Genomic DNA, 18,433 nt, shown 5'->3' with positions numbered 1-18,433 from the left:
TGCAAGATGAGGAGAGGACAGATATTTCAAAAAGCATTAAACAGGAGTTTGTGAGTTAGATTCTAACTCTGCTGCTTATTGGCTGTTCCTATGGACAAATTACTTAACCTCTCCAAGCTTTAGTGTCTATAAATGGAGATGATAATAAAGCTACCTGATAGAGTTATTACAAAGATTAAATAACGTTTTGCCTAAAAATGGTTAGCACACAGTAAGTACTAAGGAAATGTAAGCTGCAATTATTATTTTTATTAATTACTAATTGCAAGATTAGTCTAGATTCTTTAGAAGCCTATGCTGTAGTTGAAAGGGGAGAAGACATTTGCATCAAGAGCTTTAATCAAGGCAATGTAGATGTGTTAAGTGTCCCATAAATGGCATAGGTAATAATTGCTAGAGAATATTGTACAGGCAGGAGCAGCTCGTATCCAACTCGGTTGTTCGAGAAGACCTGTGAGCCAGCGTGTGCCGGTAACAAGCTGGTTCCTGCATTTGTGATAGGTGTCATTAATCATGGAACTCCATTTTTTTCAGTTTTTAAATTGAATACAGATACAGAAAAGTATGTACAACATATGTGCATAATAAATGAGTAATTATAAAGCAAACACCGAAGTAACTAACCACACAGGCCAATGCATATCAGCACCTCAAAAGTCCCTCCTTGCTCTATACCCCCTTACCCCCCAGCCACAACCCCCCTACTCACCCCACTCCTAATTTTGTGATAATTATTTCCTTGTTTTTCTTAGATAACATCCTCTGGGGATTCACCTCTAAACAACACAGTGTGTGTTTTTTTGTTTTTGTTTTTTTGCCTGTTTTTGAACCTTGCATCTGTGGAATCCTGCTTTGTTCAGTCTTAGGTGTCTTGCTGCTTTTGTTCACCAGTTTGTGAGATTCATCTGCTGTTGCATATAGCTGCACCTTGTTTATTTAAATTGCTGTAGGGTTCCATTTTTTGATTCACCACAATTACCCATTTTGTTATCAATGAGCATTTGGATCGTTTTCAGTTTGGTCTAATGCAGACTCCACTACTGTGAACCTTCTGATCTATGTGTGTGTGCTGATGTAAATGTGCCCAGATTTCTTTGGTATATACCTAGTGGTGGAATTGCTGAGTGAAAAACTAGGCATATCTTCTTCTTTGCTGTATAGTGTTAAACTCTTCACCAAAGTGGTTGTTAGTGATTTTCACCCCCCCCAGCAATGTATGAGAGTTTCATTTTTCTGCTTCCTTGTCAACATTTAGTATGTCAGATTTTTAATTTTAACTGTAGCCTTACTTTGAACTGTTTCAAGTTCAGCTATTGTCATGTTGGTTTTAATTTACATTCATCTGATGAGTAATGAATTTGAGGGCCTTGTCTTATTTTTATTGACCATTTAGATACATTCTTTTGTGAAGTGCTTATTCTGAGCATTAATCCTTTTATTGGTTATATCTGTAGACATATTTTCCTACACTGTGCCTTATCTATTTTTTCTTTTCATATTTTCTATTGGTTAGTAAAAGTTTATAATATTAATATGGTTGTATCTATTTTCCTTTATTGTTAGTGCTTTTCCTGCCATGCTGAAGAAAGCCTTTTCTACCCTAAGGTCTTACTTACATGGTATTATCTTCTAAAAGTCATAGTTTTGTTTTTCACATATGGTCTATAGGTCATCCCCATGAAACCAGTTTTTATATATAATGTGAGGTAGAGCACGATTTAATTTAGAAAAAATAGATAATGCAATTTCCATATCACCAATGATTGAAAATTATATCTTTTCCACCCTACCACACATGATACACACATGCATGCACACACTCGTTTTTTAAGGATTATATTGAAGATTTACCCTGTGCCAGGCATGGTACCAAATGCTTTACATGTAGAAAGCAGAGAGGTGATATGATCTGGGTTTTTAGTGAATGGAAGTGAGTTCATAGTTAGGGATGGAAAATGGGGAGTTGTGAGTGTGGGTGTGGAGGGGGAGGGGTTTGGAGTGGAAGGACATTCCATGTGGAAGGAATAGGCTGCAGGACAAAAGGGAACACAGGAATGCATGAGGACTCCACAGAGGGTGGAGTAAAGGGTTTGGTTAAATCAGAGTATTTATGAGGAGAGTTGTTGAAACAAAGCTGAAAAGAGCCCTGAATGCCTGACCAAAGAGTTTGAACTTTATTTGGAGAGCATTTGGGAATCATGGAAGGTTGATTCATAGGAAAATGATATAATAGGGCTGCTGTTTCCGAAAGCCTGGGCCTCTAGTCCAGGGCAGGGTAATAAGGGTAGCAATGTGGTAGCAGCGGCAGGAGGAATGGAAAGGAGACGGATGTGAGACATACATGCAGGAAAATTCAGCAGCATATAGCCAAAGACTGGAGAGAAAATGAGAAGTCAGTGATTACTTCTTTCTGTGTTATGATGGTGTCACTGAGGAAAGGCCAGTGTGCTGTTGAAGAGTTTAAGATAGCTGGTGAAGCTGACATGTTCACATATGTCCCAGGAACTAGAGGGCCAAACCTTCCTCAGACCCCGGATGGCCCCGTATAACACTTTCATATGTACTGATTTTGAGAACTTTGTGTGGAGTTCCTCCACTTGATGGATTTTTGGGTCACTATAAAATGCCTGCGATTTGAATCTGGATTCACAATCACTATAGCTAATTTCAAAGATGCCCTCTATATGAAGTAGATTCCTCCTATCCTCTGATGGATTGTGGTCCTTGAAAAACCCCTAGGGAAGTAATGAGGAACCATATTTAAAAGCTCAGGCTTGCTTCTTTTTTGTTTTACCAGAATATTTTGGTTACCATGTCCTGGGAGATGAACAACTTTAAAACAACCTTTAAAACATAAATTTGGTAAAGCCTTAACTGTCACTAACACTGGTCATTCTTTCATACAAAGCGTATTTCAGTGCTTAACTAGGTATCCCACGTTGCACGGGACGTGGTGAGGGCTACATGTAAACACAAGATAATCTCTGTTATCAAAGATTAAACTTTTGAGTTGTAGTTCTAGAAATGGTGATTTAGGTAATTCGGACCTACGCTTCTGTTTCTCTGGAGCTACTTTTCCCCAGGAGGCATCTGCTGTGCTAGAAGTGATCACTGAGGGCTGAGAAGCTGAGCAGAGCTTTTAATAGCCTTTTAGAACTAACAGGACAAAAATTAGAATTCAAGGCCAAGGAGGGGGAACCCTAGTAAACTTCCCCAGGCTCTGGAACCCCACAGGGATACAGTTTAGAAGTAAGGGTGAACCAGAAATAGACCTCAGCAGTCTCAGAGGGACTGAAGCCTAGCTTCAAATTATCTTAATCCCTAATTGGATTAAAGTGATCTAGGATAGTTAGTAGCTAGAAGCAAATTTAAATCCTCTCTAGTGGAAGATACTATCATCCTAAACCTAATATCTTTCTCATCGTTTTGTATATACCGTGCTTGTAAGTAAAACAACGGACCCGCAGGAGCTTTGTATAATGGTTATCATACAGACTTTACACTAACTGTGGATATGTTTATGAAATCAAATAATAATAACAGAAAACTGGAAATTATTAAAAAGATTCAAACTTACAATAGATCAAAGACATAAATGTAAGGGTTAAAACTCTTGAAGAAAATGTGTAATTAGTTATGGCCTTGGATTAGGTAATAATTTCTTACATATGACACCAAAGTGCAAGCAGCAGAAGAAGAAAATACAGACATTGAGTCTCATCAGAATTCTAATCTTCTATGCTTCAAAGGGCATTATTTAAAAAATCAGAAAACCCATGGACTGGGAGAAAGGATCTTCAAATCATATCTGATAAGGATCTAATATGCAGAATATATAAAAAACTCTTACAACTCAACAACAGAGACAAACAGCCCAGTTTAAAAAAAGACAAAGGCTTGCATAGACAGTTCTCCAAAGAAAGTATACCAATGGCCAAGAAGCACATGAAAAGAGGTGTGACTTTGCTAGTCATTATGGAATTGCACATCAAAGCCACAGTAAAATGTCACTTCATACCTGCTAGGATGGCTATCATTTAAAAAGAAAAAGGAAAATAACAAGGGTTGGCAAGGTTGTGGAGAAATTGGAACCCTTATCATTAGTGGAATTGTAAAATGGGGTAGATGCTGTGAAAAACAATTTGGCAGTTCCTCAAAAACTTAAGCAAAACTTATGCAAACACTTAAGCACAGGTTTACCCTATGACTCAGCAATTCTACTCCTAGATATATAACACAAGAGAACTGAAAACCTACTCTCACAAAAACTTGTACATGAATATTCATAACAGCATTATTCATCATAAATCCAAAGAGGAAACGATCTAAATATTCATCAGCTGATTAATGGAGAAATAAAATGTGGCATATTCATGCAATGGAGTATTACTCACCCATGAAAAGGAAGGAAGTATTGATACATGTGGATAAAACTTGGAAACAATATGCTGAGTGAAAGAAGTCTGGCACAAATGGCCACATATTATTTGATTCCACTTACAGGAAATACCCAGGATGGGCAAATTCATAGAGAAAGAAAGTAGATTAGTGATTGCCAAAAGCTAGGGGTAGAGAAGTGGGGGCAGGAGTGACTTCTAAAAGGTATAAGGTTTCTTTCTGGGGTGATGAAATGTTCTGGAATCTGATAGCAGTGTTTATTGCACAAATTTGTGAATACACTAAAAACCACTGAATTGTACACTTTAAAATGGGGAGTTGTATGTATATGCATTTTATCTCAATATTTTTTTAAAAGGAAGAATCAAACAAATTTTAGTACTGAAAAATACAGTAACTAAAATAGCTCAGTGTATGGATTAAACATCAGATTAGATAAAACTGAATAAAGAATAAACTGAAAGATAGGTCAGAAAAAATATATATACTGTAGCTTAGAGAGATAAAAAGATGTAAAATACAAATGAAGTACACTGGATTCTTGTGAGATGTGGTGAATGGGCCTGACATGCATACATTTAAAGTCCCAGAAGAGAACAGAGAGAACAGGGTAGAAATATTTGAAAAGATAATGGCTATAAATTGCCCCAAACGAAGAAAAGACATCAAGTCCCAGATTGAGGAGGCACTATGAACCCCAGGTAGGATAGAGACAAAGAAAATTACATGTAGACACATTTTAGTAAAATTCTGAAAACCATAACAGGGAAATCCTAAAAACAGCCAGAGAGGAAAGAAAGACTATTACCTTCAAAGCAGCAACGGCAAGGTTGACAGCTGACTTCTCAACAGAAACAATAGAAGATGGGTGATAATGGAATGGAATGCTGAAAGGCATATCCTCAAAAATGAAGGTGAGCTAGATAGCCGTTTTCAGACAAGAAAAATCTAAGAGAATTTATCACCAGCAGACTTGCACTAAAAGAAACACTAAGTCGTATTCATTAGGCAGACAGAAAATGATCCCAGAAGAAGCTTGGAGATGCAGGAAAGAACAAAGAGAAATTATATATATATGAGTGTACATCTAAATGAATATTGACTGTTAAAAAACAACAATAATAATCTCATGTGTGGTTTTAAGCATATGTTCAATTAATGTAAATGGCAACAATAGAATCTGTGTCTAGGTGGGGGTGGGGAAACAGGTTTAAAGGTGTTCAGAAAGTGGTAAGAGTATTAATTTATATTAGACTTTGTTAAGTCAAGGCAATTTAGGGTTATCGCTGAAGAAATAGTATCTCTACCAATCTAAGAGAGGGGGAACCTCAATTAATGAAGTGTAGACCAAAAGAAGGTAAGAAAGACTCTGGCAAAGGCAAAATTGCAGGGCTTTAGAACATAGCAATGGCACCCAAGGGTTAAGGATGGAGGAGAGTTTGATTACAAAGGGGGCATGAGAGATTTTCTTGGTGGATAATAGGGCTCTTCTGGTGGTGGTTATACACTTTTGTGCATGTGTCCAAACACATAGAATATACCTAAAAGAGAGACTTTCACTAAATGTTTGGTTTTTTGATATCGTTAATGTACAGTTACTTGAACAACATTATGGTTACTAGTCTCCCCCTATTATCAAGTCCCCCCCACATACCCCATTACAGTCACTGTCCATCAGTGTAGTAAGATGCTATAGAATCATTACTTGTCTTCTCTGTATATACTGCCTTCCCCATGTCCCCACCCCCCTACATTATGTGTGCTAATCGTAATGCTCCATTTTCCCCCTTATCCCTCCCTTCCCACCCACCCTCCCCAGTCCCTTTCCCTTTGGTAACTGTTAGTCCATTCTTGGGTTCTGTGAGTCTGCTGCTGTTTTGTTCCTTCAGTTTTTGCCTTGTTGTTATACTCCACAGATGAGTTAAATCTTTTGATACTTGTCTTTCTCCGCCTGGCTTATTTCACTGAGCATAATACCCTCTAGCTCCATCCATGTTGTTGCAAATGGTAGGATTTGTTTTCTTCTTATGGCTGAATAATATTCCATTGTGTATATGTACCACATCTTCTTTATCCATTCATCTACTGATGGACACTTAGGTTGCTTCCATTTCTTGGCTATTGTAAATAGTGCTGCGATAAACATAGGGTTCCATTTGTCTTTTTCAAACTGGGCTGCTGCATTCTTAGGGTAAATTCCTGGGAGTGGAATTCCTGGGTCAAATGGTATTTCTATTTTGAGTTTTTTGAGGACCCTCCATACTGCTTTCCACAATGGTTGAACTATTTTACATTCCCACCAGCAGTGTAGGAGGGTTCCCCTATCTCCACATCCTCTCCAACATCTGTTGTTGTTTGTCTTTTGGAGGTTGGCCATCCTAAGTGGTATGAGGTGATATCTTGTTGTGGTTTTAATTTGCATTTCCCTGATGATTAGTGATGTGGAGCATCTTTTCATGTATCTGTTGGCCATCTGAATTTCTTCTTTGGAGAAGTGTCTGTCAGATCCTGTGCCCATTTTTTAATTGGATTATTTGCTTTTTGTTTGTTAAGGTGTGTGAGCTCTTTATATATTTTGGATGTCAACCCTTTATTGGATCTGTCATTTATGAATATATTTTCCCATACTGTAGGATGTCTTTTTGTTCTACTGATGGTATCCTTTGCTGTACAGAAGGTTTTTAGTTTGATATCGTCCCACTTGTTCATTTTTGCTTTGGTTTTCCTTGCCTGGGGAGATATGTTCATGAAGAAGTTGCTCATGTTTATGTCCAAGAGATTTTTGCCTATAATTTTTTCTAAGAGTTTTATGGTTTCATGACTTAGATTCAAGTCTTTGATCCATTTTGAGTTTACTTTTATGTACAGGGTTAGACAATAATCCAGTTTCATTCTCTTACATGTAGCTGTCCAGTTTTGCCAACACCAGCTGTTGTAGAGGCTGTCATTTCCCCATTGTATGTCCATGGCTCCTTTATCATATATTAATTGACCATATATGCTTGGGTTTATATCTGGACTCTCTAGTCTATTCCACTGGTCTATGGGTCTGTTCTTGTGCCAAATTGTCTTGATTACTGTGGCTTTGTAGTAGAGCTTTAAGTCAGGGAGCATAATTCCCCCTGGCTTTATTCTTCCTTCTCAGGATTGCTTTGGCTATTTGGGGTCTTTTGTGGTTCCATATGAATTTTAGAACTATTTGCTCTAGTTCATTGAAGAATGCTGTAGGTATTTTGATAGGGATTGCATTAAATCTGTAGATTGCTTTAGGCAGGATGGCCATTTTGACAATATTAGTTCTTCCTAGCCAGGAGCATGGGATGAATTTCCATTTATTAGTGTCCTCTTTAATTTCTTTGAAGAGTGGCCCATAGTTTTCAGGGTATAGGTCTTTCACTTCCTTGGTTAGATTTATTCCTAGGTATTTTATTCTTTTTGATGCAATTGTGAATGGAATTGTTTTCCTGATTTCTCTTTCTGCTAGTTCATCGTTAGTGTATAGGAATGCGATGGATTTCTGTGTATTAATTTTGTATCCTGCAACTTTGCTGAATTCAGATATTAGTTCTAGTAGTTTTGGAGTGGATTCTTTAGGGTTTTTTATGTACAACATCATGTCATCTGCAAACAGGGACAGTTTGACTTCTTCCTTGCCAATCTGGATGCCTTTTGTTTCTTTGTGTTGTCTGATTGCCATGGCTAGGACTTCCAGAAGTATGTTGAATAAAATTGGGTAGAGTGGGCATCCTTGTCTTGTTCCCTACCTTAAAGGAAAAGCTTTCAGCTTCTTGCTGTTAAGTGTGATGTTGGCTGTGGGTTTGTCATATATGGCCTTTATTATGTTGAGGTACTTGCCCTCTATTCACTAAATGTTTTTAAGTGGAAGAAAAAAGAAGGTAAGAAATGAGAGGAAAAGGGACTGTAAAGACAGGTCATACAAATAGCATGTAGCCAGTTGGTGGATTTAAACCTAAATTTTTAAATATTGCAGAAGCATTACGAACCCCAAGTAGAATAAATACACAGAGTATTATGTGTATCACTAATTATAACAGATGTAAATTGACTCGTGTAGAGTATTACATGTATCAGTCATTATAATGGATGTAAATTGACTCATGTAAAATTAAAAGATCCTTTATCAGACAGATTTTAAATACACTGAACTGAGGTATATCTTGGTAATAAAAAGAGATACATGTTAAATGTAAGGATTTAGAAAGGTTTAAAGCAAAATGATAGGAAAAGAAAGCTCTGATAAAATCATACCAAGTAGATTATAATTCAAAAAGTATTATTAGAGATGAAGAGGGGCATTTCAGAATTAAAGATTAAAGTTACCAGGACGAGGTATATACTTAATAAGATAACCTCAAAATATGTAAATCAAAAGGGTCAAAATTAAAAGGAGAAAGAGACAAATCACCAATTCCAGTAGATTAAATACATCTATCTCAGAATGATCAAACAGCTGGGCAGAAAAAGAATCAGTAAAGCTATATAAGATTAGAAAAACAGCAAAATTTGCTTAAATGACATACATGGGCACCGTGCCTGAGAACTGCAGACAGATACACATTCTTTTCAAGTGTACCTGGAACGTTTATAAAGCCTGAATTGAAGAGGAAAAATTGAAGTGCTTCGGTGAGAAATCAGAGCTGGAGACTGGAAATCACCAGTTCCACACCCTGGCCATTTTCCTTCTGACAATTCAGGGGTTTCTCATTGGGGAAGAGGTACTGGCAAGAGGGAAGTTGCCCTCCTCCGAGGACATAGATTTTTTTTTTAGCTGTATGTGGGCCATGACTGATAGGAGTGGCTGTGCGTGTGGACATAGTGGGGATAAGGAGCCAAGGCTGCAGACCGCCGCTGTGGCGGAAGCAGGTTGTCCCATCTCAGATCTTTACCCCAGCCCCAGGGAAATGCATTCTGATCCTCTGCCAGTAAAGAACACTATTCAGTCTCCCAGAATTAAGTTCATGCTCCCCTTCAACCCAATTCTGGCACCTGGAGTGGCAAGAAAATGTTCCTTCCCTAATTGAACCCTCTGGAGCCTTCCGCTCTCGTGACGGTGGGATTCTCAGGCAATTCCAAAAGTACTAAAACTACACAGATCCCTCAATGAATTGGTGCTGCTGCTGGGTTCCTCTTTCTTAAACTATTTAATCAGCGATTTTCCTAGTGCCCCAGGCATTTCCTGTACGGGTGCTGCTGACAGTTTTACTTCCTACCAGGCCTCTCTCCACAGCGTGTCCACGCCGCCAGCTTTCAGATGAGCCCCGTTACGTTACGTTAACTCCTGTCCTTCACTCCTGTCCTTCCTGCCTTCTCGCCACCATCCGGGAGCCACACAGGCATTCTGCCCATCCCCCAGCCCCTGGAATTCCTTATTGGAGGAAGGTATATATTTGCAAGCACCTTATCATTCCAGCTCTTTTTTCCCCCCTTCGTGCCCAATTCACTGAGTTTCTCCTCTGAGTTCATTTTATAGCTGCTGAGAGATTTGTGCTCTCAGGTTGCCCACTTGTTTGCCTTTGTGTCTTTTGTCCCCTGTGTCCCAACCTACCCAAGGGTGCCACATCACCTAGACACCGTTCCTGTGCCTTTAGTGTCCTGCCTGGGAGATGTCCTGCACTAGAGGTCAGGGCCTGAGGACATGATTATACTCCCACTGACATCATTAACAGAAGAGCTAAAGATGGAAATTCGCCAGGAAGAGGATCAGAGTGGTGATTTAAGAAATGAAGCCCCAGACTTGATGGGCTCTTTCCTTTAAGGGATGTTGCTTCAGCTTATTTTCTTAGTATTAGAATAAGCCATTCTGAGAGATTGAAACAACTGGGGAAGAACATTCAGATTGTTATAGGGCTGTGTTTTACCATCTGAGGTCCTGGGAGAGCAAAGGGCCTTCAGCCTCTTCCCGCCTCCCACTCCAACCCACCCCTGTTCCAGTCACCCCCGTGGGACTCAGTTTCCCTGAAAGAGGCGCTGGTCAATTGTGACATAGCATAGTGAGTGTCCACGGAAGGTAGGAGCTGCATCCACAGAGTTCACTGTCATGCCAGAGAGTGGGTTTTGTCCCAGGACTACTAGCAATCACGGGGGGTTACCAGCCTGACTACTCGGGCCTTCCAGAACTTCTGGAAAAGCTTCAAGGAAATGTCTTTCAGAAACGAGTGCCCTAGAGAAGAAAGCTCCTGGATTTCATTAGACTGGCACTTGGGACGGGCAGTCTGTGTCTTCTCCAACCTAGGCAGCAAGGGGGCTCCTACCCTTGGACGTTTAATTTATGATCCCCACTGAACCAAGTCCTCTTTGTGCAGCTGAGTGGGATCTTTCTCTTTAATCTCTCTGGAGGGATAGAAAGTAATTCTAGCCTTCTTATATTCCTTCTACACCTCCTTTCTCCCCACCCACTGCCCGATTTCCTCCTTTCTGCTAAACACCTACTTTTTTTCCCCTCTGGGAAACTGTGTATTTCTTACAGAGTCATTGTTCCTTTGGGTCTTACTGAAACTGGGTTGGAGAATGGATTGTGTGCAGTAGGCAGCGTAAGGAAAAACAAAGATTCTTCTTCCCTTTGGATTGATAGAGTCCCCCATCAGAGGGATTTAGCTTCTAGGGACCTTCCCAATTTGACATACATGATCATAAGCATGTTTATGGGCAACAGAATGTGGTGGAAAGACACTCACGTGGGGGTTGACAGGGCTGGGTGCCAGTATTACTGATAGCTAACATTTATGGAGCATACTAGGTGCTAGATTCTGTTTTAAGCACTTGACATGGATTATCTCATTATTATCCTATTTCACAGATGTGGAAGGTGAGGCACCGTGTGGTAAAATGATTTACCTGAGGCCATACAGTTGGGGAGTGGAAGCAGGACTCAAATCCTGCTCTAGAGTCTGTATGTATGTCCCCCCTCTTCGAATCTGCATATGATCCTAGATAGGATGCTGAATGGCTCTGTGACTCTGAAAAAGTCATTTTCAACTTCTGGAGCTCAAGAGTTCCTGTGGATCATTTCTGATAGAGTTTCTGCTTTTAATAATCTATATGAAGAAAAAAAAATCTATATGAAGAAAATGCAGCTCTGTTGTTTTATTCTTGTCATTAGCAAAAATGTAGGGTTTAAGTGAATTAAATCTGACCTAATGACTCAACAGCTGATTGTTTTATGGCTACTATATTCGAAGCAGTGCACAGGGCACCATGGAATACAGGAAGGTCCTTTAAAAGTTACAATCTTCCTTTCATTAGTTTTAGATAGTTTTATATTTCAGTGGCTTTTTTATTTTAGACTAAGTTCTAAAGATAAACAGGAATGTAAATGAGAAAATAGTTGTGATTCAGAAGATGAATTCTTAGATAGATATGGGTGGCAGACTGTGCCAGATTTCTGACATATTCTTTTAAAATGTAGCTCTGGTCACTGGGAGAGTTTATGCCCATTCACTTCTAAGTAAAGGAGCTGCTGGTGAGATTATTTTTTATGGTGCTGACAAGCTCAAGGAATTCTTTAAAAATGGAATGTGACTGCTTTGGGAGTCACTTATACTGAGGTAGTATCATTATAGCCTGAAATATCTATTAGTAGCTTAGAAAGGCAAATTCAAAGAAAAAAGACTTGCTATGTAATAGATTGTTTGAAATCAGATGTCTGTTTCTGACAAGCTAGATTCAACACCTAGTTTGCTGTGGAGTTAGTGTGGAAACCTCTTGGCTGAGATAGAAAAACAAAATTAGTCATCAATTAGAAAACTAACTGAAGAAGTTCCATTTCTGGAATGCGTTTGAGACTAGAAGAGTTACTTTCTGATAGGCTCAGACGTCAGATGAATGTCCATCTTTCTCAGTTGGTTGTAAACTTTGAAACTGTCCTGAATGCTCTGCTATTTTCCCAGTCAAACCACAAGGGCTTGATACATAATAGGTGTTCTTTTTTTTGAACAGCGGAGCGAGGCTTTAATGATGATCTTGCAAGATCACGTGTCTGGTGGGCAGGCACCCATAATAGGTGTTCTTTACATGTTGGCCAATAGACTCTTTATTGCTCACTCTTTAAAAATCTAGCATTTCCTCCCTTGAAAATATCTAGTAATTGAATCTGTCAAACATCCAATCCACCACTTTGAGAGGGCATGTTACATAGTGCCTGTCTTGATTGGGGAGCTCTAGTCCTTAACCATTATTTTCTTTATTAATTCCACATTTAGAGCCTACCCAGCCTTTCTAAACCTGTGTATAATGACTCATTAATGAGTTGTAAAATGAATTTTGTGAGTTATGACTAACATAAAAATATAGAGATGAATAGGAAATATCAGAATGCTTTACACATAATATGTACTTTCATTGCAGACACACGCATATTACACTGCATTGCAATTTTAAAAATGTATTTTTTGAATTCCTGGTCTACCAGAAGGTGAAAGCACTTCAGGTCTCCCTCTCGTGGCAGCTCCCAGCCTCCCTCTCTATAAAAGTTTTGCAGTTCAGTATGTTTGTGTTTTATACTGCCTAAGGCTCCCCGAGTATAAAATTGTAACTGGAGCATAGTCTTCCTCAAGCCTCCACATGGTATCTTAATGAGCAAATGCATATACCCAATTAGCATGGACGAGGGGACACCCCAAAGTCCTTCCTGAGTTCTGATTTGCAGAATCAGCACTGCCTGCACCCCCTCCAGCCTGGGTATGCTTAATGCTCCCCACTTATTTTGGTCACTGAATTGAGTTGGGAAGAGGCTGGGCACGGGGCCACCATCACCTTGCACTGTGCCTGCTGCTAGACAGCCGCTCCTTTCAGTGCCCACCAGAAGCATGTCAGGCAAAGCTCCAGCTTAGGAAACTTGGCCTCTTTGAGGCGGTGAGCGAGTGCCCCTGAAACCTTTCCTCGGCATCTGGGGATGCTTCTGCGGCCAGGGCTTCATATAGGGTTTGTGTCCCTTTCCTCTGATATCTGTAAATGCAAATTCAGTTTGAAACTGGATTTTTTTAAGCAGTTGGTCAGAAGTATCTTTAGGGTAGGGAAAGGTTGCTAGCCCTGGTGGAGGGAGATAGCTGTCCTTGAAAATTGGTTTCTTTTTTGGAAAACTGCTGACACGGGCAAATCGGCAGAGAAGTAAATGACCCTACTGTTCCTACCTGCTCACCCGCCCACCCTCGGGGTGGGGCTGAAATTGGCTCTCACCACATGGCAGAGCTATGCCTTCCTCTTTTTTTTGTTCTCTTTCATACATATAGGGGGTAATTTTGTGCTTGTCAAATTTGTCAAATAACACAGCTTTGTAGTAGAGATAGCCAGCCGGTAAGCAGATAGCCCCCACCCCACAGTAGTGCTCATCTAACTGGAGAATCAGGCAATAGGTCATCTCCCTGATGAGCAGTGGTTTTACGACCCTTTCCATAGTCAGTGGTCTTTGGGAAATAGACAGACCCATCCAAGCTCAGGACATGTCTTGATCCAAAGACGAGAGACCAGCCTCGGGTGCCAGCAGCCCAGAGCCGCAGGTGTCCCTCGGTCTCAGCTGCTGTACCCTTTCTGTGCTTTGGAACGTCACAGTCTCAGGGAAGCGAGGCCGCGCGTTTCAGTTCTGTTGTCCGGTGCTGTTGTCTGTAGGGAAGGGAGGATTCCCTGCCCGTTTTGGAAGCGCACAGCTGGCAGGGGCTGTTGCAATCTCGCTGCCTTCCGATCAGCCCCGCCCCAGCAGCAGGCAGGGGGGCGGCCTCGGGAAACACATTCAGTTGTGGTGAGTTTCAAAATAAGATCCCCTCCCGAGCACACCATGGCGCTTCCTATCCCATAGAACCAGCATTGTTAACTGTGCCACATCTCTATTCTAAATTTAGGCGTCTTTTTTTTTTTTTCCAGGCAAAGATTACTATGCAAACATTTAAGAGAAAAACTTTGCCCAAAGTAATTTTTTCCCTCGACTTCTATTTGGTTTCCTGCAATGTTTGGATGACTCATTCTCTTCCAAAAAAATTTAAAGACAAGAGATGCAGGCTGTGTGATAGCACACAAAGACTGCTCAGTGAATTCTCTTTCTCTTCCCTGCCTCGAAGACCCTTGCTTTTTTTATAGGGAACGGAAAGGCCCTACAGTCTTCATTATCGTGTCCTGGGCCTCACCAGGTTTTGTTGCTCCCAGGAATAAATGTTCCCCTTGTCTTTGGGTGGGACCTCTGGTAGCTTCCCAGCCCTGACAGGCCCTCCACAGCAGCCAGCACGGAAGCCCTTCCCCAGGCCACTGGGGCCTGTGCGTGTCCCCAGGGGCACACAGTTAAGGTTTCCGAAATAAGAGAACCGTGGCCTTTTGTCATCTGTGAAAGGAGAAGCAGTGGCTATTTTCTCCTTCTCTCCTTGAGTCAGAATCGCTCCGGCTGCAGGAGGCCTTACTGTACGTACACTTTAACTGGGCTGGCTACACGTGCGTTCCCAGCCCAGCCCTCAGCCAGAGGGAGTCATAAGTCAGAATCGCTTCAGCAGCCTGTTCAAATAAACAGGGATAATAGTTGAGTCGGTCCTTTTCCAACTAATCGGTGCAGGAAAGGAAACATCTGCCTGGGCTTAATTGCTATTTTATTGGTTATGCTTTTTGTCCTCGGACCTCCTCCTCCTGAGGCTAAATTATTTAAGTCATGGGTAAACATCAGGATAGAGGAGGGGGCACTTTCTCCTCTAACCTCTGTCATTTAAACATAAGGAGTTGGTGAGGGAGGATGGGAGGCTGGCTAGGGGATTGGTCTGGGGTTGCTGGGCGGAGGTTCAGAGCTTTTGGAAGTGATACTTATGTTCACTTCCTGACCTTGTTGCTGACTTTGGGGCTGTTTGGTGAGTCATTTTGCCACACTTCACCTCCTTGGACCTCTGCTGCTTCAAGAGAGCTTGGCTGTCCTTAGGTGCACAGGAGAGGCTGGTGTGCGAGATCCTAGATGAAAGGCATTCGTCTTGTGGCTTCTCCGCCAGTGGTTGTGGGCAATGGGTGACAGACATTTGGGAATGGGGAATTTAAGACTGGCAAGATAGCCCTGAAGCCACCCATTCTGTAGAGCATCTCAGTCTTTGAGCACGACTTGGTCAGTATCTTCTACGCTGTAGAGCGAAGCCAGCCAACCACACACTGACATGGATGGTATTTGAACCTAGTAAGGGCTCCAGAAGCCAGGCAAAGATGATGAAAAATCATAGAAGGAGAGAGGTTGGGAAAGACCTTAGGAATGTTCTGATCAAAGACTTCCGTTTTATGGGAAGGAAAAGAGAGGCCCAGAGAGGTGAACCGAGTTGTTCAAAGTCATCCCCTCAGTGGTAGAGGAGCTGGGAATAGGACACTCTTGTGATGGCTGATCCAGGGCTTTTTTCCCCCCTTCCCCACTACAGGCGCAGTCTGGACAAAGGTCCCACGTATGTTACATTCCGTAATTAATTCCTTAAGAGAAAAATCACAAAGCATGAAAGAGAACTGAAAACACCCAATAGACATGTAAAAAAAAGTTCAGGCTCACTTGAATCAAAGGTCTGCAAATTACAGTAGGGTGCCATGTCAAATTGTCCAGCATTCTTACATGCTTCTGGTGGTATTTTAAATTGTACAGTTTTACTCAAGGGCAGTTTAATGGTATAAATGAGTAGTCTTGGACTCAGCCATGTTATTTGTAGGAGAAAATAATGAAAGATGTGTGTGTAAATTATGTACAAAGTAATTTAATACAGCATGTTTTATCATAATTTGTAAGCAAAATAAATCTCCAGGAATAGGAGCTATGTCAATATAATCTCTTAAAATGTTATAGAAGAGCAATATGTAGGGAAATGTTCACAACATACATTTTTTAAATGAATAAGTTACAGTGTATATAATGCTTTTCATAAAAAGTTGATTTCTTAGTGGTAGGAATTAGAGTCACTTTTTCTTTGTTGAGAGACCTCTGGTTTTCTTATTTATAACAATCAACATATTCCTTTTATAATCAGAAAAAAAATATCTTTAAAAGCATACATCTTGAAAAAAGCAAGATCTTAAATGATTACATTTCTGACATGCAAGCCCTCTTCCTTTCTCTGCCTGGAGCTGAGCTGGGCCAGGGGTTAGTATTAGACCTTCTGTTAAAAGGACATTGTTGGTGTCTGATTTTTAGTAAGAAAGAACCAGAAGGAGCTGGCGGAAGATAAAGCAAGGGCTTCCCTCTCAGTGACCCAGTGATGCCAGTCGCTTTGATCCCCTGCTCTCTTGGGCTTGGCATCAAACACAGTATGGAAGGTGTGGCTCTTTTTTCCACCCTGCTTCCTCACCTTTCTCTCTTTCTGCCCTTCTATCTGGGTGGTTGGAGGCCAGCCCTGAGTGGCAGCAGCAAAGAACCTGAGAGTCACCCCTGCTTAGGATTAACCAGTTGGAGACCCCTTAACACATATTAGAAGAAGTGAACATTAGCTAAGCTCGCCACCCGCCGTCATTGAGGCACCACTGCCCTAAGAGTCTAGGATAGAAATCCGGCAAGTAAGAGGTGTGACCGGTAACTCCTCCCTCCGCGGGAGTTCCTGTTAAGGTAGGTATGGTGAGGCCCTTGGGTGTTTCTACAGTTCTTCCTGCCTCATCCCAGTTCACATCCACGATTCTTGCGAATGCTTGACTACAAGTATCCAAGAAAACTTGTTCCACCTAACAACAGTTGCCAGGTAGGATGTGGCTTTCAGGCCTGCTCTTTGGGGACCAGTTGAAAAATCAAAGGCTACAACCATCTTTCCTCCAAATGATTGCCTTTGCCAGGCTGCAGGAGGGGCACATTTTATTTTATTTAAACTCTTTGAGTGACCTGACCATAATTGGGTCTGATCGGAGTGGTTATCTGATTTGCTGGATTCAATAAGGGGCCGTAATTGAGTCTGTGTTATTTGTATAGCCAGGGCTGCACTTGTCTCTGTTGCCCACTCCTCCCTCCTTCCGTTTCCCAATTAACCTTCATTCCTCTTTCCTTGCAGAGTAAAGAAGTCGGCCAGCAGCTCCAGGATGATTTGATGAAGGTCCTCAATGAGCTCTACTCGGTAAATCCGACGGGTTGCTTGGCTCTTTAACGAGCAGGGGGGAAGCAGCATTTGGCAGCTTGTGACCATGGTCACGTCAGCAACGGAACTGAGCCGAGGTTGATGACAGTGCGTGGTCCCCGTTGGGGGGACTCCACCCATCTCTTTTTTATCATGCCCTTGTTTTCAAACTCGAATGAGCCAAAAAAACACTTGCTCAAAATGAGATCCCTCCTCAGCTGTGCAAGCGAACCCTGGCTTCATTTGGGGCATAATCGCTGGAGATCAGCCAAGGCCCAGGCCACCAGCATGACTGACTCCCATTAGCAGCAAACCAGTGACCCCAAACCTAACGGCAAGGAGCAGAACCTGCATTGCAATGTTAACCTGTGTCTGTTAGAAAGGATTTATTGTTCAAGGTTTTGCATCAGTCCTTGGATTGATCTACTGGCTGGAGACTAGAGCAAGTGCTCTAGAGGGAAGCGCAGAGTCCTCAAGTGCCCCTCATATAAGGGACCAGTGCAGGCAGAGAGCTCTGCATTGACTCCCTGGGGTTTTATAAAGGCCAAACCTCAGTGAAGAGACAGCCTGTGGGTTTGGAGAAAACACAATCTGTTCTGAAATGACTGGTGCTTCAGGCACGTGATGCCCATGGCTGCTACATGTTTCTTTGTGCACTGGGAGGTGGTGGTGGTTTGTAGTCCCCCAGCCATGTTTCAGTAATTACAATTAAAACACACATGCACACCAAGGAAATTCCTGCTGCCATTCAGGGACTATCTCGATTGTGCAGCTAAAGCCCTTCAGGGTCCCCTTCTCCAGCTGGGCTGTTCCAGGCCTTTGTGTCATTCTCCAGGACTGCCCCATCCTGTTTTGGAGTTGAAGTTGATTTCCAGTGTTTACTTGCTTATTCACTGCATTTTTTTTCTTCTTTTTTTAAAACATTTACAGGAAGACAGGCAGTGGTGACATGCATCACAGGCATTTGGGATCTGAGAATTCCGTGTTCT

At 41.5% G+C, this 18,433-nt stretch overlaps 1 protein-coding gene across 12 annotated transcripts in view; it reads left to right on the top strand.

The window, feature by feature from the left end:
- Window positions 1-18,433, top strand: part of SRGAP2 (SLIT-ROBO Rho GTPase activating protein 2) — a 225,303-nt gene that overhangs the window by 136,425 nt on the left and 70,445 nt on the right. For all 12 annotated transcript variants that reach the window (XM_017648950.3, XM_017648947.3, XM_017648948.3 and 9 more), the window contains one exon: window positions 17,382-17,444. In XM_017648950.3, coding sequence (XP_017504439.2) covers window positions 17,382-17,444 — 63 coding nt within the window. The remainder of the gene's footprint in view (window positions 1-17,381; window positions 17,445-18,433) is intronic.

This window comes from Manis javanica, chromosome 11 (assembly GCF_040802235.1).
Source record: "Manis javanica isolate MJ-LG chromosome 11, MJ_LKY, whole genome shotgun sequence".
NCBI classification, from domain to species: Eukaryota; Metazoa; Chordata; class Mammalia; order Pholidota; family Manidae; genus Manis; species Manis javanica.
The sequence above is the reverse complement of the archived record's forward strand: the minus strand, read 5'-3'. Positions and strand labels throughout refer to the sequence as shown.